The sequence below is a fragment of the Sebastes fasciatus genome, chromosome 19, assembly GCF_043250625.1.
Source record: "Sebastes fasciatus isolate fSebFas1 chromosome 19, fSebFas1.pri, whole genome shotgun sequence".
NCBI lineage: Eukaryota > Metazoa > Chordata > Actinopteri > Perciformes > Sebastidae > Sebastes > Sebastes fasciatus.
The window spans coordinates 16,565,485-16,589,131 of NC_133813.1; the positions used below are offsets into that span (position 1 = coordinate 16,565,485).

A 23,647-nucleotide genomic window follows, 5' to 3' on the forward strand; every position below is an offset into this window, starting at 1 on the left:
TCAGCCTTTTCAGTCAGGGACCCAAAACAGGACCTTTTTACCCACCGGTGCTTTTGCAATCTCTTGACACAACAAACACATTCAGTTTTTGGTACAAGCCCATTGTTGAATAGTAAAACATGAACATAGACCACTAGTCAAACTCTGACATCTTATTTGAATATGATGATTATTCACGGATGAACACACCGAAACAGTCCCTCTGTGATGAGACCTGTTTTCTTGCATCTTCTGTTTGCGTTTGGATGTGTTCTGTTATTAAAAACTTACCTCTCTTCTTTGCACTTAATTGAAACATTTTTTTTCTAACTACCTTACACATCAATATAGTATTTCCAGTGCATATTAGAAAGCACAATGTAGTACAGATAGTCTTTCAGCCTTGTGCATAGTTGCGTCTGAGTTCAGTTTTTAATTATTATGCCCAGTAGGTGATATGAGGGGAGATGCCATCCCACTTGTTATCAAAATGACCAAAATGCATGCCCCTTGTTAACCTGCCACCCACCTCTCTCCATCCCCTAGTAGCAGAGAGAGTGCAAGGGCGGAGGGGTTGTTTAGTTGAATATGTACATGACTCATTGATCCTTTATCTGACTGAGTTAAAACCTATGGCCCTGACCATGACTCTGAAATATCAGTAGCCTCACTCTGCTGTGTATTGATAAATCCATGGTCGTAGTCGCAGGTGAATGGAATGAACTGCTCCCCCCGCCTGTTTACAAATCGCATTATGCCTCCACAGCCCTTTCTCATTCCCAGGAGTCAAATACCGAGGCTTTGTCACAGCCGTCGGCATGATACCGCCACACAAGGCACCCCTTAGCGACAGTATGAGACACATCGGGCTTTCCAGTAACTACACTGTAAACACTCAGAGAAAGTGCTGTGGTGACGTAATTTTAAGAGCGAGAGAGACACACAGGATGGGTGCTGGATGGGCCCAACAAACACAAAGCTTTTGTTGCAACCTAGAAATATTTTATAATTTACATTTTATTGACCTAGAATAGATTTAAGTTATCTAAGAAGAAATATACACTACACTACACTATTATCTGATTTATGTTAGTATCACGAGGTCAAAGTTCAGAGTGATGTGATGTCATCAGTCAGCGCAATGTTATTATTGAAAAGGTCAAAGTTCAGGCTGTGATGATGTCATCAGTCAGCGCAGGAGCGATTAGGGAACGTGCTTGATGTTTTACATATGTGTGCGAGCGGTTCTGATTGCTTCGTGTAAAAGATAACTTCAACAGAACTGGGAAGAATAAAAGTTGCCAAAAGGAAGACGGAGTCATGTGTCTTTAAGGGTGCAACACTTTCATCCAGGGAGGGCTGACTCAAGCTGTTTTGGTGCCCTAGGTGAAGTTCAGATTTGTTAAATGAGTTGAAATTTAATTGAATTGAAAAATCCCGGAAGGTGGCACCCTAGGCAAGCGCCTATATGCCCTATGCCTTAAGCCGGCCCTGCATCCAAAACACTGCTGTTTGTGTTCCGTGTGTTAAGTTTGACATTCACGTCACAATCAGCCATTTGTTTGTGTCCGGTGTTAACGTTTAGTTTAATTTCCACTTTACAAATGTAGTCATTTTAAGCACAACCATGTAGCTTTTTCCTTAACCTAACTATAGTGGTTTTGTTGCCTAAACCTAAAGTGACGCCAAGGGGCGTGACAAAAAGCGGTGGTATGTGACGATTGGGATGAGAAAGTGTTGGCCTCCATAGAAACTGTTTCAATAGACTATTAAAACATTTTCTTCAAGGACTTAAGGGATGTGATTTCACTGTTCCAAGTTTCTAACTCTTGATGAGTCAATGAAACCAGAGGAACAGAACAATGGCTGACATCCAGGGCACACCAATCGAACTATGCATTGAGGATGTATTTGCAGGAATATATTTTTTTTTCAAGTTGGCCATTTCGATTCACCTGCAGTTACTCATTTCCTCCCATCTATTAGATCCATTATGTTTAAAAAAAACAAACCTGCAGCTATATACATAACCAACCCACTCGGTGCTTTGCTTCCCACCTTGAAAAGATATCTGGTTGTTGCACTATTCTTCACTCATATTGCCAGGGGACAGCAATTTGGGCAGGAAGGCGTACTCAGAATAGCCAAGGATGACATTTTAAAAAATACACGGCATGGTCAGACACTGCCAGACACACACACACACACACACACACACACACACACACAAACAGTCCCTATCTATTTAGCCAGTGTGTCTGCAGGCTAAGCGCAGGCTGTCACAGCTGAAATGAATACCTGACAGAGCAAAAGAGCGAGTGTACTGGCTGAGCCGTCAGCTTCCTTTGTGTCTCTGTGTGTGTATGCCTTGCTTAGCGGTGACATAAACATCACCGACGTCGCGTTGCGGTCGTGACAGGATGAATCGACAGAAAAAAATCTAAATAAGATGCTGGTTTTAGCATAAACTATGCTCATTCCAATCACTTAATCTGGGTAGCATGTGTGGTTGGACAGGGGTGTGGTGTGAAAAGGAAAGACCTGCCTCACAGGATGTGAAACTTGGATCATGGGACAAAAAATGAGGGTCATATTCATCTTCATCGTCCAAACATATGGTTTGCTCAAACCTAATCACACTGTTCTCAGAGGCGATAATATAAGGCATCAGGCATCTGCTTTCAAATTGCACAAAATAAATGTCAGTCGTGTTTTTTTTATTCAAGAACAACCCTGAAGGTGTTCTAGTCCTCCCGGAAACTTTCCATTATCATAAACTCATCGCATCATGCTTGGGTACATATTTAAAGAACATTTAAAGCAACAACGTTTTGTTTTTTTCCCCCCTGAACTGAGCCTCCTGGGCCCACTGCACCCTCTACTGTACCAATCAAATGTTTAGAGGTAAGGTCACATTACACTTCCATCCTGTTGATATATCCCTGTTCCCCATTCACTTCAATTGAAACCAGACCGCACCTTTGTGCAACTTTGACCGTGCAATGCACTCCATTTGGCGGATTGTGCACATCTGCCAATGGAACACTGATACACAGTGTTTGTAAATGAAGAAGTCATTTTTATAGCGTGTGCCATCCCCCTGTTTAGTACAATACAAGCTTGAAACTCATCAGTCTGACGACCGGTAAGCCTCCTGGGGCAAGGGGTTGTATTTCTGGGGTTCAAGTGTAGCCAGCAGATATCTGGGCGAAGACTTCCTTTTCCGTGCGGGGCTCGTTGTTCCCAGTCCAATTAGCAACTTGAGATGCAAGAGTTGGAGTTGGAGTTGAGAGACGACATGTACGATCGTATCGTTTCACAAGTAGCCAGTTTATAAGCTAATTTCAAACCAATAAAATGCAAAACCATCGTCAGACAATACGCCTGTGGGTTCTGAGATTGCATGGCGGCCAATGCGTTCCGCCTCTCTTGCCCTCCTCACAGACTGTTTACCTGCATTCAACCAAAGCCTGTTCAAACATGATTGGTCAATACTACTCGGACTACAAACTTCTCACATACTTTTTATACTTTGCCATCAATATTTATTTCTAACCCACATTGGAACCACGGCATCACAACCTTTTTACAGGGCTGAGTGAGGGTCAATTTTGTTCAAGCGAAATTGATGATATGTTAATGTGAGCATACCTTTAGGCTGTAGATGAGCCATGGTTTAGGTTCGGGATTTGTATTCAGCAGAAGAATTACAGTAGCGCTGTCTGCGAGGGACAACTCCAGGCCATACAAACATCTAAAAACAAACACAAGGGCAGACATGTTTCCCACTTCTTCTGGCAAGGCAACTTGCAAAAAAATAGGCAAATCGCATACTTTTTCTTTTTACTTTTAGTACATGCTGCAGCTGCCCTTACAAAGTACATACTGTTGCATGCAGTATGCGTACAATTGGGATATACTACTTCGTCTTAACATTGGGCCTTGAATTTTGACCCTCTTGCTCATATACAGTATCTTCTGCGCATAGGATTGTGGGTCAGAATAGCCAGAAAAGCATGCTGGCTTGCGACCAGATGGAGTAGGACTTTCTGGTATTTTTGGCATACTGCATTTGACATACTATGTATTGGGACATACTAAATCTTTTTCCAGGCCTACTAAATAGTGTGGTATTATGGGTATTGAAACACACAGTGAGTAAGACTGACTGCTCTCTGCCTCATTTACTGTATTTTGTATTTCAGTTTGAAATTGAAACAAATGTCTTTGGGACATTTTTTTTTATGATAAGAAAAAGAAAGTCACCGCTTTCATATCAGCATTCTGGCACATAATGAAAAAAGACAGGACAACACATTGTTGCTACTGACTATTTAATTTTGTGGACAAACGAAGAAAAAAATATATATATGTAGCATTTCAAATGAAACACTTTTTTTTGTTTTGAAAGTAAAAAAACGTTCATAATCACAATGGTAATGAGTATAATTGAAATCATGAATATCTATAAAACATCTTGACTTCTCTCTTCATGCTGGGCATTATCTTCCAATGGGAAATGGAGTCACAACATTGCATCACAATCCACTGGTGGGTTGGGGAAGGGGGGGGGGGGGTGCCTCAAGGAGGAAAAGTGAAGCAGGAGTCATTAGCCTGGTTTCCATTAAAAAAGGGCTAGCCAGGCCTTAAGTAAGTCACTCAGTTTCACTCCAAAGAGCATTTCTGTCTCTTTTTTCTCCATGTACTTTATAAGGATGTCTTCTACTGGGATTTCAGTTTAAATTTAATTGTACAGCCATACCAGTGAAATCTTCAGGTAGATCTGGCGCAGGCTAGCCCCACTGGACCTCTCTGTAGAAAAAAATCCTATTAACATCACAGTGAATCAGCAAATCGGGGTGAAACACACTCATAGTGAGAATTTCAACCTATTTCACTTTCATTGTGGCTGATAACACGGCACCGCAAGTGCCAAAACCCCATTTTCTGACTCGGAGGATGTCACTGACTCTTCCTTGTCGTTTCCTCCAAAGGGGAGGGGAGGGTTCGTTCCCCAAAACACCTAAACTGATACCAAAACATATCCAGGTTTACACAGCAGGCAAACAGGTCCAAATGGATCATAATAGTCATACAGATTGACAAAAATCTTTACAAAATATGACCTGACACGGTCAGTTAATGTACAGAGAGAGATAATAAAAAGAAGGATTCTGTCTTTTTTTTTCCTGTACAAATGACAAACATCACAGAACAACAACATCGATATTTTTTTTCCATGGCAGATTTTTCAGACTGAGGGGGAATAGATGTGGTGATCGACAAGGCAAGTCAACTGACAGGATGTGATGTAAAACAGAGTGAGTCAGCCGACAGGAAGTGCGCGGGTTTAACACCGTCAGGATAGGCTACAGCACTCGCTCATACAAAAATGTACAAAACACCGTCCTCTAACTACAAACAGCGCACCTTGGAGGGAAAAAATGTCCCGAATGTTTCGAATGGCTTCAAATATCTGGAAAAACAATCTGTGCTTAAGTTTGCCTTGTGATATTGTTGCCACTGTTGCTATAGCTGTGCCTTGGCAGGTTAAATTGAGCATAGCCCAACTAGATGAGAACCATTAGAAACACGGTGCATTTTGTCCCTCGGGGTGAATTAAACAGATATATCAGCAGTGTTTTTTTGTTAAGCATTCGGAGCCACGTGGCATGCGTCCTCGTCATTGTGTCTGGAAGTGCTGTGGAGACGCAAACGTGACCCGGTGCTGCCCCCTTAGTCATGTGACCTCCGTCATCGATGCTGAGTGGTTCTAAAAAGGGACGTGGGAGAAGGAGGGAGGGATGGATGAAGAGGGAATAAGGATTGACGGGGAGAAGAAAGAAAGTAGACAGGAGAGGGAAAAGGTGTGGAAATGAAGAGGTAGAGGAAATCATTGTCAAACAGTATCAGGAGTGCTCTGTGTCTGGGGTTCTCTATGTGTTTCTGTGCATTTGGGAAGGAGGACAAGGGGTGTAGTGCAAAATGTCATGCCTGTATGTTATTTCTGAACATGTGTCATTGCTTTATGTAGAAAGAAAGAAAGCAAGAAAGGCAAAGAAAGGAAGAAAAAGAAAGAAAGAACACATTGTCAAGCAAATAATGTGATTGACCCTCATTCTATGAGAATTCTGGGAAATGTAAGAAATTACTAATTGAAGCAGGACATGCAAGTAAATTACAACAAATTACAGGAACAGCAAATTACAGTATAGACTGAATTCTGAAGGGGCATTTTTGTTTTAAGCTTACGGTCTCGAGGGAGCTCTGCCAATTAATTGGGAAAGATAATGTGCATTATAGAGATTACGTTTTTTGGGAATCCAGGTTAAGTGTTTTCAGGTACCTGTGCGCTGAGGGTCTCCAGAGGGCTCTCTACACGGGGGAAAGTCATCAGAGGCAGACCGCGGTAGTCTTCGGTTTTCTGTTTAGCTGCTGCACTGTGGACGCCTTTGAAGTTGTTCACAACACATATACCCTGTAAGGCATGAGGACAGTTCGACATTAATAGCAAGGTAGGTTAACATGGAACTGGAACATCAATGATTCATTTTTAGAACGGGGAAAGTTAGCTTCATGAGACATTTTGACTGGTATTATGACTTTTACCCACAACCAGGCTGGGTCCAAATTAGGTTTTTTACATTATGTTATTTGAGATTGAGTTAATTAATCCATGACAACGTTTTCATACTGGTGCACACACAACATCTAGCCGAGTTTGGGATCCGATTCCTCCCTTCGGACAATGGTCAGCAAAGCTGTTTTTTTTTATTTTTCTAAAGATTATCTTGCCAGATATTCCTGTGGTGTGAGGTATGTTGAGTGTCAGAAAGTGTTTTATGTATGCCATCATCCTAATGAGCTCAGAGAGGAGCCACAGCGCCGTTCAGAGGCAACGAGGAACAGGTGAGCGCAATCTGCACATAATCAGTGCTCTTATAAGTAGGAGGGTAGGAGGAAGAACATTTCTCCGTATACCCTGCTACATCCAGTGTATCTAAAATACACCACTTGACGATTAAAGGTTAAGTACATCTAAATAAAGTCCTTTTTTGGCGGAATTTCCTGATCCTTAGGCTTCGTCATCTGGTGACCATTAAAGTCTGTACAAAAATGATTGCCAATCCATTGAACAGTTGTTGAGATATATCAAGTTAGACACAAGTGGCCGACAGACGGACATTGCCATCCCTATAGAGCAATGCCGCCCGCTAGCATGGCTGAAACTCATGCTTCGATAAAGACTCCATGCACCAAATAATGTTAATAGTCACACTGCAATGCAGGCTGCCCAAGCATTTTACCGGTCTCTAATCTGGTCCCTCAAGACAAATTTCATACCATTGTTAAACGAGAACGTCACTTAATGTCCATATTAAAATGACATTACTTGTATCTTAAATCAGATCGCCTGCCAACCCTCGTGTCACCGTGACATTAGGCTCCAATTAAAAGGAATTAAGAGCACCCCTGAGTTTTTGGAGAGATGTGACCATATTTTTAGCTTCAGAATATAAAGTTTATATGGGTTTTAAAGCTTAATGAAACATTGTACGAGTCTACAAAATGCAGCCATCGTTTAATGCAGTCAAAGGAGATGCTCCGGGGTGTTCATCTTTGTGGCATGGCACTACGCCCAGCAGGCACACTGAAGTGACGCCTTGTTTCTTCATTTATATGTCTGTTAAAATGATTATCATCTACAGTTACTTGTAAAGTCCTTTTTTTCGTCAGGCTTCTTTTAACAGTGGCGATACCACCAAGGTTGCCATATTTCTGTTCTCCTCCATGGACTGGTTAATCAAAGAAGGCAGCCCGAGGGTGAATCTGCCCCCAGGCCAACCATGCCCTCAGGCAGTGGCAAAGGAGAAAATGAAGCTGAAGCGGGGCGATTCTCTCTGCTGGAGGATGCTCAAGGTTTTCTTGTTTGTGGCAGTTCATGGACAGTGCTTCTCTAGTGCTCCCAGACCAAGCAAATGAATCACAGCTGCTGGGCAAGAATCTAAGGACGACAACTCAAGCATCAGTTTCATAAAAAACATGTGAATTCTTTAAAAGAAATGTTTGTCAGAGAGAATCTAAAGTTGATTTCGGATGAGTCATGGGCAAGTCAAAAGTGCACTCCTTTGTACTCGACTCTAGACTGACACTCATTACCTGTTGTTTTGACATGACTGTTCTTATCTACCCCTTAGATGAAACCTACTGTTTCTTTTAAGCTACAACCATCCTGCTTGTTACAAATACATTGGTGTACACTTTCTTTCATTTTTCCTGTTTGTTCAACCGAAGCGCAGGAGACCGAGGAAGACTGCTTTCTTTCCATTTTTTGCAACTTGTCATCCATGCTAAGACAGGCTCGGCCAAGTTGTCACAGAACAGAAAAATCAGATCTGAGCTTTTGAAAATATGTTGCATTATACTCTTGCAACCTGGTCTCACGGGAAGGCGAATAGCACGATATTACATGGACATTCCACGTATCATAAGGACGCAGTTTAGGCTTTTCGTGTATCAATTACTCTCACTTAAGTTTAGGCAATAAAACCACTTAGTTGGGCGTCATGGTTGGGCCTAAAATAAGTATGTAAACTAAGTAAGATATGTAAAGAAAGACCATAACATAAATATGGAAAAAAAATTCACAAATGTCACTAAAAAATGTAACTTACAAAACAAAACACCGGTCTCAAACACCGGTATCCTGGTTGAAAGTCGCGAGTTTGTTGGACCCATACTCCTAAGTGGTCTTTCTCACTTTTTATTCTACGTCACTAGCTCTGATCATGGCATATTTACACAGAGCATTTTCATTGCAGTCAGTACAGAATACATGGCCTACAAATGGCATGCCAAACACAAGAAAGGCGTTCACATTACACACCTAATGCCTTGCACATTACCGTGGCATTCATACACCTTTTTGTGCAAACAAACTGCCTCTTGCCGCAGGATCTAATTTTGTACCAAGAAAACTGGGTCCAGAATGAACTGACCCATGAATTAAGTTTTTTAGTTTTCAGGTCTGCATGGACTCTTATCCTATGTTGTAACATAAAATAGGTGTCAGACATTCCTGCTATATGTGGCAACTCTACATACCTTAAAAACCTTGAATTTGAGGTTTAGTTTGTAAGCCATTCTAAATGTCAAAGGCCTTTGCTTCTATCAGACCCGTCAGCCAGTCAGAATGTGCCTCTACTTTGTCTTGGATCAAGTGGACACCTCTGTCTCCAACATCATCCTGGAGCTCAACCACCAAGTGCTTAACACTGATCCCTCAATCTGCTGGCAGAGGACAAACCTCTTGTAACACCAAAGGCAGTAGCTGTTTGATGAGTCCATTCGGATCTCCTCGCTGTCAGCACTGATCGCACAGGGATTTGAGCTATACCCTCTTTCTACTCTCTTTGTACCAATTCATTTCCCTTCCCTTAGCAGTCCATCATATCGCCTCGGGTTTCAGATGACAAGACCTTGATAGGCTTCATCAGGACCATTAGGTCAGTGTGTATGGGAGAGGCAACCCTCCCCAGTTTGCCGATACTAAGGTGGAAATGAGCGGGTTAGAAACTGCTGAAGTGACGATTGACTTCCTTGCGTCCGTCTTTCCCCGGAGATCACTGACTTCAATGTCTGTCAATTTTTATAGATCAATCATTGAAAGCTAATATCCTTCATTAAAGAGCGGGGTGCTGTGGCTCCTCCTCCTCATCATGGTCCAAGGACAAGCTAAGACAAGAAAAGACATGATTGCCACTAGATCACCCACTCTCTAACCATCTATTCAGATCAAATCCACCAACATCTGAACTCCTAATGCTCACTCTTGGAAAACCCATTTGTACCCCTCATCACCATTCTGTAGAGTTGTCTGTAAATCCCACTGCTGTCACTGTTAATTGCCCTATACGTTCTTAACATCCAACAGGGTTTTAACCATTCATTTTGCACTATTATAGGACTATATCTGCACAGACATGTAAAACTCAGGCGTGCAATAAGTAAGATACAGACATGTTCAGGCAGGTTTTTCCGTATCTATGCAAATCATTGTCTTCAGCATCTACTATAGATGGAAAAAAGGTACAACTCTACTCTATGTCACATGGCAAAACAAAAATATGTTGTATGATATTGATGATGAGGATATTGAGGATGTTGTTGATGTTGATTAGGATATTCATGATGATGATGACCTTGATGACGTTGTTGATATTGTTAATGATGATGATGACAAAAAAAAATAATCTGCTTCTATTCACCCTGTGCGTAGAATTGTAGAATATGCTCATATAATTTACATTTTTAGGCAATAGGTGGTAATGATGGTCTCTCAGTCACTTGGCCCACCATTTTGTTCCACACTGCAATATCTCAACAAGTAGCCTATTGGGTGGATTGAAATTTGGTACACACATACATGTTCTCCAGAGGATGAAGGGCCCTATTTAAACAATCTGTACCGTCTGGCGAAAGCGCATTTAGGGCGTGTCCAACTCCACTTCTGCTGGTTAAAGGGTGCATGATCTGACCATAAAGTAAGACACAAGAGGCGAAAGGGTTGTATTTAATTAATCATAGGCGTGTTTTGGGCATAACGAGAATTAGACCAATCAGTGTCAGCTCACATTCCCTTTAAAGGCCAGGTGTGCCTGCACCTGATGCATTGCTATTTTAAATAGAGGTGAGGTTTTTCTGCAGTGAAAATGTTGTTTTTGAAAGGCTAAATGCCAACAAATATGGATTGAAGCAGAATGTTTCATTAGATAAAACATGTGTTTTGGAAATGATTACATTTTAAAATGCTCTGGAGTTATTGGAAATGTTTGACTCACACAAATCTGAAACAATCCTACGCAGCCACCACTGGAATCAAATTCTACAAATAGTATAATACTAATAATATTATGTAGCCTAATCTTTCTCTGCAACTGAGCATAAATACCGGGTAGTTATGCCAGTATTGCAGAATGAATAGACCTGAAAAATCTGTTTACTGATTAGGAGGGCACTCTGTTTACTGTCGCTCTCCATTGAAGGGGGAATTAATGTTGTCATGGCCTATTGTGAAGAGAAGGAAGGGACAGGTTTGTGTTGCTTGGCTGGTGGACTCTCTGCCTCCGCCATCTCCCAATCCTCTGTCCCATCAACAACTCTATTTGACTGCAATATGTGCAAATGCAACAATAACCTATTTAACTGAGGAGGAAAGTGCTGCGTGTCCATGTGTGTAACAAACAGAGTGTACAACAACAAATGTGTACAGACATTCATGGTTCCCAGACAATGTATCCTAATGACTTTTGGTGAGTTTTCCTATGAGGCTGAGGCTGCATGCAATTCATGTCCCCCTCACACTGAACGATAATAACATTGGTGATCCCTTAACTTTTATCATCAGATCAGCATTTTATTTGTCCAATATTTAGGTGTATGACAAAAAAAGAAACTGCAAAACAAATGACATTGCCATCAGCATCACATGTGAGGATTTTTCTGTGTATAAATCCTCAGTCTTCCCTCCATGTATCCTCCTCCCTCCCCTCTCTTTCACAATCCTTCCTGCTTTGGCGGCTCGGGGCCCGGCTGCAATTAACATGTAGTTAAGCCTCTGAGACTGTTAAATTCATCTTTTTTTGGGGATTTGTGGGGGGGTTTCCCTTCACCTTCCTTTCACCTCAACCAGTTTTCCGCCTCAACCCCCAAAACAACTTGAGGGTTTCAGCTGTAATCACTACCCTACATTTAAACACTCAGCATAAAATCCCATGCTGACAGAGTAATTTTAATTTTCAGCGGAAGCCACTATTGCTCACTATTTCAAACTCCCTTCAACTTTCTGCTCCCTTTTGGTCCGTCTGCCTTTCACTGCCCTTCCTCACTGAGCTCTTTCAAAACCAGAGCGACTGCTGTAGTATCTCAGCAGAAATCCAGGTGCCGCCTCGGTATTTTCTCTCCTTTCTTCTCTTCTCCCCTTTCCCCCAATCAACCAATGCATCCTTTCCCTTTTCCCTCTCTCTTCACCTGCATCTGAACCTCCTTCAAGCTCAGTATAAACCATGCTTCATCCCCTCCCTCTATCACCTCTTCACGAACTGCTCTTTTTAAGCTTCTTTACCAAATGAGTCTTTAGAAACTCTCTATGTGGCCTCTACAAACACATATTAATGTCACTAAAGATCAATATAAATGAATACTAAAAAAAAAAACATTCTGTGTATAAGAATTTTAAGATATAAATTTGCATTTAAGACGTTGAAAATGGCACCAAAACCATGTTGCAGGCTTTGGTAAGGGCTGCAGCCTGAATAATCATTTAATTACTGGTTTGGGTCAGTTCCAAAATGAAGCTAGAAATTATTATTATAATTTGAAAACAAGTCATGACCAGAATCCACCTCATAATAATCATCTTCTCTTCTCCTCTAATCCCCACTACTCCCACGCTTCCCCAAACATTTCACTCTTCCGTCGTCCTCACCAGAAACAGAGCAACGGCTGATCCCAGTATAAATCCGGCCACTACGTCCGAACAGTGGTTCCGGTACTCCGAGACTCGGTTGAGGCCGGTGAGGAAGGCCGAACAGAGCGTGCCCAGACAGAGCACAGGCTTGGCCAGGCGGCTGGACTTGGTCTTGATGGTGCTGGTGATGTACATCTGGAAAGGAGGACAGAAGGCAGATTAAATCAGACAAAATATTATGCTCTTTACTGTGTCTTTACCTCGCTTTAGGCACACAAGAACAGAGGCAATCTCAAGCAGAGCAACTGCAGTTGTTCCCACAGAAATGGAGTCAAATATTTTACCATTTCATGAGAGCACGAAGCCTCCACTGCACAGCAAAACGCTTCAAGAAAGATGTCAAAAACTTACATCATATGAGCGAAACACCTCTCCAAAACAGATTTTTTTTTTTCACAGAGAATAAAAGATTAACCTAATAGGGGAACCACTACATATGTTCTCACTTCTTGAACTTTTACCCCCCTCCCATGCCAGACTGTGGAGCTGTGCGTATCGAATCCTCTTTTTCATCAACAACCTGTCCTTGTATTCCTCTTGCTCCCGCTGATAAAATCTGCACCTCTGCTCTCTCCTTCACTTTTCAGCAGCTGAGCCCCTCCGTCACTCCGATGTCTAACAGCAGCCCTGCAAAAAAGCCATTCTTCACGTCTTGCTCCAGCCAATTTTCTAAAAATGCCTGAACCCACCCCCTACGCTTGTGTGAAACATTCCTCCGCACACTTTCAAGAAATATGAAGTCCCTTCTCGCCAATTCCTCCATCAAAGATGGATGTGCTATGTAGCATATTTTTTACAGCAAATATTCCTTCTTATTCAGAGCCTTTTTTAAATTACAAATCTAGTGTAGAACTTTAATCAATCCAGGCTAAAAACATCTATTCATCTCTGATTGTTTCGGTGTTTTTTTTTTTACGACTCCAAAATGTGTTTCCACCAAGATGTAAAATAATTACATTCAGTCCCAAATGAGTAACTCTAGAGCCACAAGTGCACTTGACATTGATTTTTAATTAACTGTGCTCATGTTGTGTTGAAAATTTGGTGGATTGTATTTATTTATTTATTTTATTTATTTTATTTATTTTATTTATTTTATTTATTTTATTTTATTTATTTTATTTATTTTATTTATTTTATTTATTTTATTTATTTTATTTATTTATTTTGTCCACACTGAACAGAGCAACAAATGCAAACGGAAAGCCAAAAAATATTACTTGTGCTCAAGAAAACATTTGTTTATATATTGCAGTATACATTGATAATATGCATGCACACTGTTATAGCCTTAATAGCCTTAACTTTATTTACCAATTACATATAGGCTACTTAGATTTGCAACAACTCAACAATTTAGACTACAAACTGCACAATTAAAGTTGTATCTTTTAATTCAGCAGATTTAATAGCTGTTAATTCTCCACAGTTTAACTGATGAGTGCCTCGAGGTTACAGACCACATTATTCTTCAAAAAAAGCAACTTTTCTCACCTAAAACCTAATGACAGTCACACATGCATGGTCTTCTATGTCTTCTATCTATATGTGCCAAAGCAATATACAAGCAAATGTAAGAAAACATTTGAGTTCTTCTAAAGTCTAAAAGGGGAAGGAATAAGGCAGAAGTAGGGCTCTCAAAGTTAACGCGATAATAACCTGTTAACGCAAATTTGTTTTATTGCCACTAATTTCTTTAATGCATTAACGCAACTTGCGATTTTTAGATTGTAGCGGGTATCCTTTTTTAAAGCTAGTTAAGATACAGGCATCATATTAAACTAAACAACCTAAGGAATCCATCGCTACCAACCATGTCATACTAGCTTGTCGGGAAGGATGTTAAAAACTGTCATTGCCATTTTCAAAGGAGTCCCTTGACCTCTGACCTCAAGATATGTGAATGAAAATGGGTTCTATGGGTAACAACGAGTCTCCCCTTTACGTACATGCCCACTTTATGATAATCATAGTCATAGTCAAGTCAGCACACTGACATAATGACAGCTGTTGTTGCCTGTTGGGCTTGAGTTTGACAATATTTGTGGCATGTCTCGTCCTGCTCCTTAGGTTATGTGTTTTACTATATTCGGTTATTAATTCCATGTTCTGTTTGTGTTAATTACCTCTCCTCTAGTTTGTGAAACTTCACTTCCTACCCTTGCGTGTTTCCCGCCTGTGTGATTACTTACCCCGCCCCTATTGGTTTCACCTGCGTCCAGTTAGACTCACCTCGTCAGTGTATTTAGTCAGTGTGTTGCCCTGTCTCTGTGCCAGTTCGTCTTTGTCTCTCGAGTTAAGCGTTCCAAGCAATTTCCTCGTGTTAGTTATCTTGATTTTCTCAACTCCTGAACTGCCTGTTTTTTACTGACCACGTTTTTTGCCTTACCCTTGTCGGCTCTGGTCTGTGTACCGAACCTGTTTTGACAAGTAAAGACTGTTTCATTGCACCTGCCTTGCTTTTGAGTCATGCATTTGAGTCCTGCCTTTTTTCCAGTCGTAACAATTTGTCATTGTTTCGTGTTGTTAATTGATTTCCAAGAATATTATATTCATACATTTGCATAAGGCAAGAATATTTGCCAACTCTCATGTGTTAAATACTTGACAAGTCTCCCTTTAATTAAGGTACATTTTGAACAAATACAAATCTGCAATTAATTTGCGATTAATCACGATTAACTGTGGAAAATCATGCGATTAATCACAATTAAATATTTTAATCAGCCCTTGTGAGAAGAGTTTAAAGAGAAAGAATATTTGTTGAAAAAAAATAGAGCATGTGATACCATGCCATATGGTACAAAATACTGCATACAAAACTGCATTATAGTGGCTAGTAGTCATGCACATTCTTCTCACCGTCAGGTAAACAGCGGAGTAAACACTCAGCGAAGCGTCCTTGGACGGGAACGACCGGCGAGCGTTTTCCACGACGACGGGGCTCCCGGTGCAGATGTTGCCGTTGATGATGAACTGGTGATTGAAACGGCACTCGGTGCCGGTGTAGTTGGGCTTGCAGACGGATAGGAAGTAGGGCGACAGACCTCCCGTCACCACCTGGCCCGCGTTGACAAAGATGTCTGTGGCGAACAGGCCGAATGCGAACACACCTGCGGCACGCAGACACACGGATACACACAATGAGAATTATAGCACATATAAAACCCCCCACGGCAAAGAAACACCTTAAAAGCTTCACACTCATTTCCGCCTTACATCGTGGTGCAATCACCTTGTATCCGGGGTTAAATTGGTCTGTGGCTATCTGGCTCCCAGCGCTGGCACATAAGCTCCCAACTGTCATTATAAGCAGAGCTAAACCCCAGAATGTTAACATTATTCCCTGAAAAAAAAAATGGACTGTGAAACTTTGAATGCAAATTCAATTGATTTTGTAATGTCCCATGTTACATAGATGTCGGTAGTTAATATGGAAAGGAAAGAAGAGTGGACAACAGGCAGGGAATGAAACATAAACAGGAAAAAAAGCAGCGTCTAATATGAATGATTGCACTGACACTTTCAGCCCACCAACCCTGACCAATGTCTGCGTCTGCATTCCTTTTGCTGTGAAATATGACTGCTGATTATCTGGCCTGCTTAGCCATGAAATTACTCTGCTTTGTATTCTCATCCAGGGGGGCTGCGGAGGGCTGAGGGGGTGGTGGGGTGCTAGGGTTTGGTTGCCAGTGAGGGGTACAGGGACACGATTGTGTGAAGGGCATCTTTGAGGGAAATAGAGAGGGGGAATTAGGGTGACAGGAGAGGAGACGAGAAGGGAGCAAAAGAGCGGGAAACTAAAAGCCTCAGTGGTTTCTACAAATACGAGGGATTGTTCGGGAGCAGACGGAAATATAAATCATGCGAGTCGCCTAATGAATCACTGATGAGTGTTTTATAAATTGAAGGGATATTATTTAAAAGTGAACAATACGGTTCTGATTACGCCAGTAAAAGTCCAGCAGACGACCTCATTTAACTGGAACAGATAGCAAAAAAAGTCTGTCAGTTTTCCTGGAGCTTTGAGGAAACGTAGCTGTACAAAAATGTAAATTCAAAAGGTTGTAGTTGGAGCTCTTTTAGAGGAGTGAAACAGGTGTGTGGGCTTATAAACCTCCCCTATAATTATTTTTGTAAAGCAGCCTGATTGTAAGAAAGACGTAGGCTGTATTCAAAACCGCATACTATACTAGCAATACTGATTTGGCCAAAATGTAGCATGTAATATGCAGTATGCAAACAAAAGCTAAATGTACAATATGCAAACAAAAGTGAAATATACAGTATGCCAAAAATACCCGATGTCATTACTGATTTGGAAAAAATCTCCAGTATGCATCAGACCAGTCTACCTCACTTACTGTATCCCACAATGCAAAGCGCTGAAATGGTACAGGCTATGGTCAAAACAACAGTGCGCCAAAAACAGCATGTTTTTTTCTTACATTTTTCGTTGCTATTTCATCACTAAATTCACTTCTGAACATTTTTGGAGCGAGAAATCAATTGTGTCGATTTTGAATATTGGCAGTTTTTACAGAAATTGATGCTAAATTAAAAATTTGCTTTAACGTTTTCAGAGTTCCACAAACTGCTGTAACAGTCTCTCTCACCGACCCCGCTATGAGCTCTCTCAAGAGACCAGTCTCGTCGTCAAGAGCCTTTTATTTCCATGTTGACGGATGTTTGTTCGTTTGTTTAAATATCACAACACAAATCTCCATTCTAAAAGTAAAGGGAACCTGTGGTTATCTTCCTTTTTTGGAGTTGAAAAGCTTCACAAGCGCTCGATCGCCAGCCGGACCGTCAAGCTCACAGACCGTCTATACAAAGCAGCAGGCGGTGGTGATGGAAGAGGCGAGGGAGAGAGCTGCCTCCTACAGGGCAGAGAGATAATTGTTGAGACAGCATGACCGTTTTTTAACATTAGTTTTAAACTGACTAGAACTAATATACTCTAATATTTATAGGGATCATTCCACTGTGTTGTTGCTGTATCTGAAAAAGCAGTTTGAGTAAATGTTGTCGAGCAATGTTTTATATTTACAGTCACCCCTCGATGATCCTGTTTGTTTTACTTCACCGTGAGCTGTTAGAATAAAAAATCTTTAAGGAGTGGTGGAGCTAAACTGTGCAGTATCCTATAAAGTAAACATTATTGATCATAAACAAAAAAGTAATTTAAGATGTCCAGTGCTTTAAGAGCTTGTTTAAAGGCTAAAGCCTGGCCTAGCATACTGCAACATATATTGATTTAACAGTTTAATACTACATACTACTGAGAAACGCAGTAGGCAGGCTGTACTGTTTGAAGTGGTTTCGAATACAGCCAATAATTTATATGTTCCCTATGATCCAACATGTTTGATAAAGATGTTCAAATTCAATTTTGTTCCAGTGGCTAATGCAGTTTTAGAGAAGCTGCAGTGAATGCATCGCAGCTGGACTCGATCCCAATTGGCTCTCTTTGCGGAAGACTTGCCAGTTTGCTGTATTTAAACTGAAAAGCCACGACCAGCAAGTTTACCGACCTAAGGAGAAGAAGTTTAAATCAGAGCAGATGACATAACCGGTTCTAATTAAGCCACACGTGTTCTCCCCTCGTCAGCGCGGGTTTTCTCCGGGTGCTCCGGTTTCCTCCCACAGTCCAAAGACATGCAGGTTAGGTTTATTGGACTCTAAATTGCCAGCAAGTGTGAATGTAATGCGTGTGTCCTGTTGTCAGCCCTGTGATTGACTGTCAAGGGCGTACCCCGCCTCACGCCCGTTGTCAGCTGGGATTGGCTTCAGCCACCCGTGACCCTTGAAGGATGAGCAGTTACAGATAATGGATGGATGTATGGATATCAAAGTGTAAACTCGAGAGGAATACAGAGCAGTCCAGTATTCTTTCCTTGATACGTATGCTTATTTTGTATATTTGTTTCCCCTATAACATATAACATGTAATGTAATTTTGTTCACACTTGATCAAGGCTGAGGTGGTTGCAACCGTTGGCCAACCGTACACAATGCCTATATGTTGCCAACTGCAGCCCTTGGATCATTTAAGCCAAGTCCATTGTCTACTGAACACACACACTGGCATCTTCGTCATCTTAACACGCATCATCACTTCAGGCTACAACACCTGCCCTACTTCCCAGCATCAATATATACTCTATCTAGTGTTTGCATGGTATGTCAGGTGTGTGCTACAGGCATGTGTGTTGTACTTTTTTTCTCAAGTAACGAACACGGAGGATCGAAATCTGACGATCTAAAAGCTGTAGTATTTGTGGACAACCTCAGTTTTACATGTTAGAGTAGAGGAAAGCTGCTGCCAACTGTGTTAACCTCATCTTCTAAACTCTCATCCTTCACTGTGCATCGACCTGCCTCTGACACCAATGAAAAATGGTTGATCCCGTCAAGTTATTTGCAGGTCGGTGATTGCTTGATGACCCTATCTGTTGGCATGTCGCTTGGCCGTTCTACTCTCTTTTGTCCTCTGTAGGATAAATTAGTCCTTTTTTTACATGATACCAGAGGTGTTTAGATTATGAACAAATTAATCTTAAACACCAAAAAAATCCTCAAGCTCTGATTCATCAGGGTTACTGTTCAAAGCTGTTGGTAGCTCTCTGCATTGGAGCTCCCCTCGCAGGTGACTGACAGCACCCACATTCAACTGTCAGCTTAGCCATGATATACAGCATGTACTGTAGCTTACTGGTTAAAGCTTACTGAAAGACCGTGAAAGCCACAGAAATCAATCCTACTGTTGCAGATGCATTGTTTACTGATCCATTAACCTCATGACACTGGGCTTATATAGTTTTGTACTAAATGAAATAGCAGAAGACTGACTGAATCCGGGACCGAGCTGAAGACGATCAAAAGCAGCACCTTGCAGCGCGACTGCAACATGAATGATGATGATGATCACTTGACTACAAACTAAACTGCACAGTCAGTGAGTGTGAATCTTCAGCCGGTTAGACTATTATCAGGTCATTAAATGTGCATTATCAGTGGTTACAAGCCTCATAGTTGTGGGTCAAAAGGGACTTGCTACACCCACTAGTAGGTTTCATCATCGATTCACATGGGCGATGGCCGAATGAAGGAATAAAAGAAGACAACAGCGACCTGTATCGACCGCAGTAGTTATAGACAGTAGAATAAGCGTCGTGAAACTCCATATGGGGTGGAGGCTGGGGCTCAGGGTTTTCACCCAGGAAACCGGGGTTCACATCCCACATGAAATCAACATGTAGTTGGCTTTGTCTAATCTAAAGTCATCAAAAGTTTTACTTTCACTTTTCAAACGCAGTTATTTTAAGGCAAAACACAATATTTTTATCTAAACTTAACCAAGGGGTTTTGTTGTCTAAACCTAAAGAAGTAGCTTTGTTTGTGTTCAAAGCGTAGGGTTTCATTCAGTTTTACAATGTGTTGAAACGTGTTGCTTTAAAGTTTCACTTTTACTTTAAATTGTAGTAGGCCCCTACTGACCAACATTTATGAGGCTGATACAGCATGATGACGCACATTTAATGAGCTGATAACAGTTTAATCGGGTGCAATCTTCGTACTGAACTCGGTGAAATTATCCAAATCAGCAAAAGGATCCTCCAGACTCCTGTTTAAACCAATTTTACCAGCATATACCAACTTCATTCAGATATTGTTATTTTTTACCCTGTATGATGAGTGTATCCCATGAGATACATATTGTAAAATGTAAAAAAAAGTGCTACAATCAAATTGAAAATAAAAGTCCTGTTTTTGCACCCATGTGTACATGTGAAAGGACCTGCACACATACACCGATCAGCCATAACATTAAGACCACTGACAGGTGAAGTGAATAACATTGATTATCTTGTTACAATGCCACCTGGCAGTGGGTGGGATATATCAGACAGCAAGTGAACATTTTGTCCTTGAAGTTGATGTGTTGGAAGCAGAAAAAATGGGCCAGCGTAAGGATGTGAGCGACTTTGACAAGGGCCAAATTGTGATGGCTAGACGACTGGGTCAGAGCATCTCCAAAAGTGCAGCTCTTGTGGGATGTTCCCGGTCTGCAGTGGTCAGGACCTACTAAAAATGGTCCAAGGAAGGAAAACCGGTGAACCGGCGACAGGGTCAGACCCAAGGCTCATTGATGCATGTGGGGAGCGAAGGCTGGCCCTAGTTGTCCGATCCAATAGAAGAGTTACTGTAGCTCAAATTGCTGAAAAAGTTAATGCTGGTTCAGATAGAAAGGTGTCAGAACACATAGGGCATCGCAGTTTGTTGCGTATGGGGCTGCGTAGCCGCTGACCGATCAGGGTGCCCATGCTGTCCTCATGTTATGGCTGATCGGTGTATTTTTAATGTGTGTGTGTGAGCGTGATGTAGTGTGTTTCTGAGTTGTCAGCTACTGCTTGGTACCATCCACATGAAGGAGCTTAGGGGAGTTTGGACTATTTGGCGTGAAAACTGTCTTACCTATGAAGCGTATGATGCGTCGGATAAGGGGGTTGAGGTAACAACAGTCTCCTGTCACGATGGTTTTCTCCTGGGCTAGGAGAGCTTCCCTCGTCGATTTCATCACGTACATGGACACCTCTCCGATGAAAATCTACACACAAATACACAAAAAGTGCCAGAAACAGGAAGAGATTCAGAAAGAACGAAACAAAGACAAGGAAGAAAAAGAAAACATGAAGTTAGGCATCCCATTAAAGGGCAAGGGGGACATTTCGCCCCTGTCTAGCCTGTGTACATAAACCACTGTGTCTTAATGCAGCCTTTCTTCAAGTCCATTATTGTGTGGACATTATATCAGGTCTAATGGAAAAACTGCTGCTGGACACACAAAATGAAACTCATTGCCGGCTGTCTTGGGTGATGCAGGCTGCTCCAGAAATAATGTGTGTGTTTATGAGCGGGAGTGTGTGCATACAGTAAGTGCGTATGTGTGCACACATGTGGTTTTGGTCTTCGGTTTGTGTGTGTGTGTCTTGTTTGCGTTGATAAAAGAGTTTGTTTTGAGCCCCAGGACAGGTAACAAAACTCCTGTTTTCCTCCATCCCTCGTGAATGCTTCAACGTGTTCCTGTGAATGCACCTCCAATCTATATCTTTCTTTTGTGGCTATGAGCGGCGAGAGTGGCTGATTTTGTGATGTTGGGAAATTCAAAAAAAAAAAGAAGAAAAGAGGGACTGACAGCAGTCACATAAAAAAAATAAAAAATCGTCAGCATGAAGAAGGCTGAATTAATATTTTCAAAAACGTCTTTTTTCCACTGACATAAAGCATGTAAATACCAAATGAAACTCTCAGAAATGCATCATGACAGAAGAATCCATCTTCTGATGTACATTGACCCAGAAAACATCTGTCTTCAAGGGCAACATAACCAAAAGAAAAAGCCTTTATCTTCAAACAGACTGTGACTGTAAAAGGCAGGCAACTTGTATCATGTAGTTTTGTTACAGCTGAGCAGTGGTTGTGACAAATTCATTTTTGCAGAGGCCAAAAAAACAGTGTAACAGTTAACTAATATAATTCCCCTACAGGCTATAAATCTGGGGTTGTTTTAAAGACGAAATTCATGATCCAAATCTTAAACTCTTAAAGGTCACCTATTATGCAAAATGCACTTTTCCATGTCTTTTAAACATCAATATCTGTCCCCAGTGTGTCTACAGGCCACCATAGTATCATAAAAGACCATCCTCTCTCTTTTTCTCCTCCTCCGTTTGTCCGGAAATGGGTGCAGAAAAAAAAATCGCTTTTTTTCCTTCTCTTCTGACGTCATTAGAGAAATGCAAGCCATGTAAGGGTTTCCTGGTCGAACCAGAGAGAACCTTCAGTAGCTGACCCCGCCCCACAGCGCGTCACTGTCTCTCCTCCTCAACCTAACTTGAGCAAAGTCTGCAAGAACCAGCAGAACAGGCTTCATGTACTCCCATCATCTAAATATAACATGTTCTTTCACAAAGGCTTTATGTAATTACACTGTTTAAACAGATGATATTTATATATTATATATATTTGATGTCATGCATGTAGCAGAGTACAGGTAGTAAATAGTGACTTGTAAGCAACACAACACATTTCTGTTTCACAGTCAAACTTTATTTGAGTTGACAGATGACAATATTAATTATTCACAGCATTTGTAATCATCTCACCTGTTAGTTAGTTATGTGACATGGTACAGGAGAAAGTCTTCAGCTCTGGTAAACTATGGTAAGCTAAGCTCCGGTGGTCTGTAGTCATGGTAACACAGAGACAGCTACTACTGTAAATAATATACCATTACTCTGATCTTCCATACATTTATCTTTTAGCAGAAATAATGAACTGACTACTGTTTCACATCTTCTATTTTCCACCCTGATGGTCGCTGTGTTTACACACCGTGTCATAGCGGTAGCATGTAGCTAACCCGTTAGCATGTAGCTACATGCTAACGGGTTAGCTCTGTATCTCCCATCTGCCCACAGCTGTCTGCTCTCAGCTGTCTGCTCTCCTCTGGGATGATTCTGTCGGTCATTTCTCACAGATGGATCTGTAAAGACAGACGTAAAACAGAGTGTATGTTTACGGTTTACAGAGTTGATGCATGAGGTAAACACTGAGTTAACTAACAGAGCTATAAATAGCATTATTTACCTGAGAGAAACCGTCAGGAAAACCTGGAATCTGGACCGCAGATGTTCATCATGTGTCGCCGATTTCTGATCAGATTCCTCCGGTAACGTGCGCTGGGTGAAGTTTCTGGTTTATAAACTTTAAAGTGGTTTATAAGCTCTATTCTAGCTGCCTCTCCCTCCACTCCTCTCTCTCCACTCGTCTCTCTCTAGAGAGCTTCTCCGGGAGGGAGGGGGAGATAGTGACGCTGTGTTGTTGAGGAAGTTTGATTGACAGAAAACGCTGACCAATCAGAGCAGAGTGGGAGGAGACAGGCTGTGAATCAGTGGTTTTCAGACAGAGGCTGAATTAGGCTCTGAGGCAGGCAGACTCAGGCTGCAGTATGAGAAGAATAAAGGGTTTTTTGAACATTGCAGCATGTAAACATGTTCTAGTGCAACATTAAAATACATCTATGAACCTGGAAATGAGCATAATATGTGACCTTTAAAGCATCGTGTATATAAC

At 41.4% G+C, this 23,647-nt stretch overlaps 1 protein-coding gene across 2 annotated transcripts in view; it reads right to left on the reverse strand.

Annotated features, from left to right (window-relative positions):
- Window positions 1-4,305: 4,305 nt before the first annotated feature.
- Window positions 4,306-23,647, reverse strand: part of plppr1 (phospholipid phosphatase related 1) — a 62,105-nt gene continuing 42,763 nt past the window's right edge. The window contains exons 4-8 of one of the 2 annotated variants that reach the window (XM_074617919.1): window positions 20,987-21,119; window positions 15,371-15,621; window positions 12,467-12,643; window positions 6,326-6,457; window positions 4,306-5,752 (exon numbers count right to left, since the gene is read on the reverse strand). In XM_074617919.1, the coding sequence (XP_074474020.1) occupies window positions 5,720-5,752; window positions 6,326-6,457; window positions 12,467-12,643; window positions 15,371-15,621; window positions 20,987-21,119 (726 nt within the window). In that variant the 3' untranslated portion in view covers window positions 4,306-5,719. Of the gene's footprint in view, window positions 5,753-5,862; window positions 6,004-6,325; window positions 6,458-12,466; window positions 12,644-15,370; window positions 15,622-20,986; window positions 21,120-23,647 lie in introns of those variants that run through there. The other variant, XM_074617920.1, reaches the window with a different exon arrangement.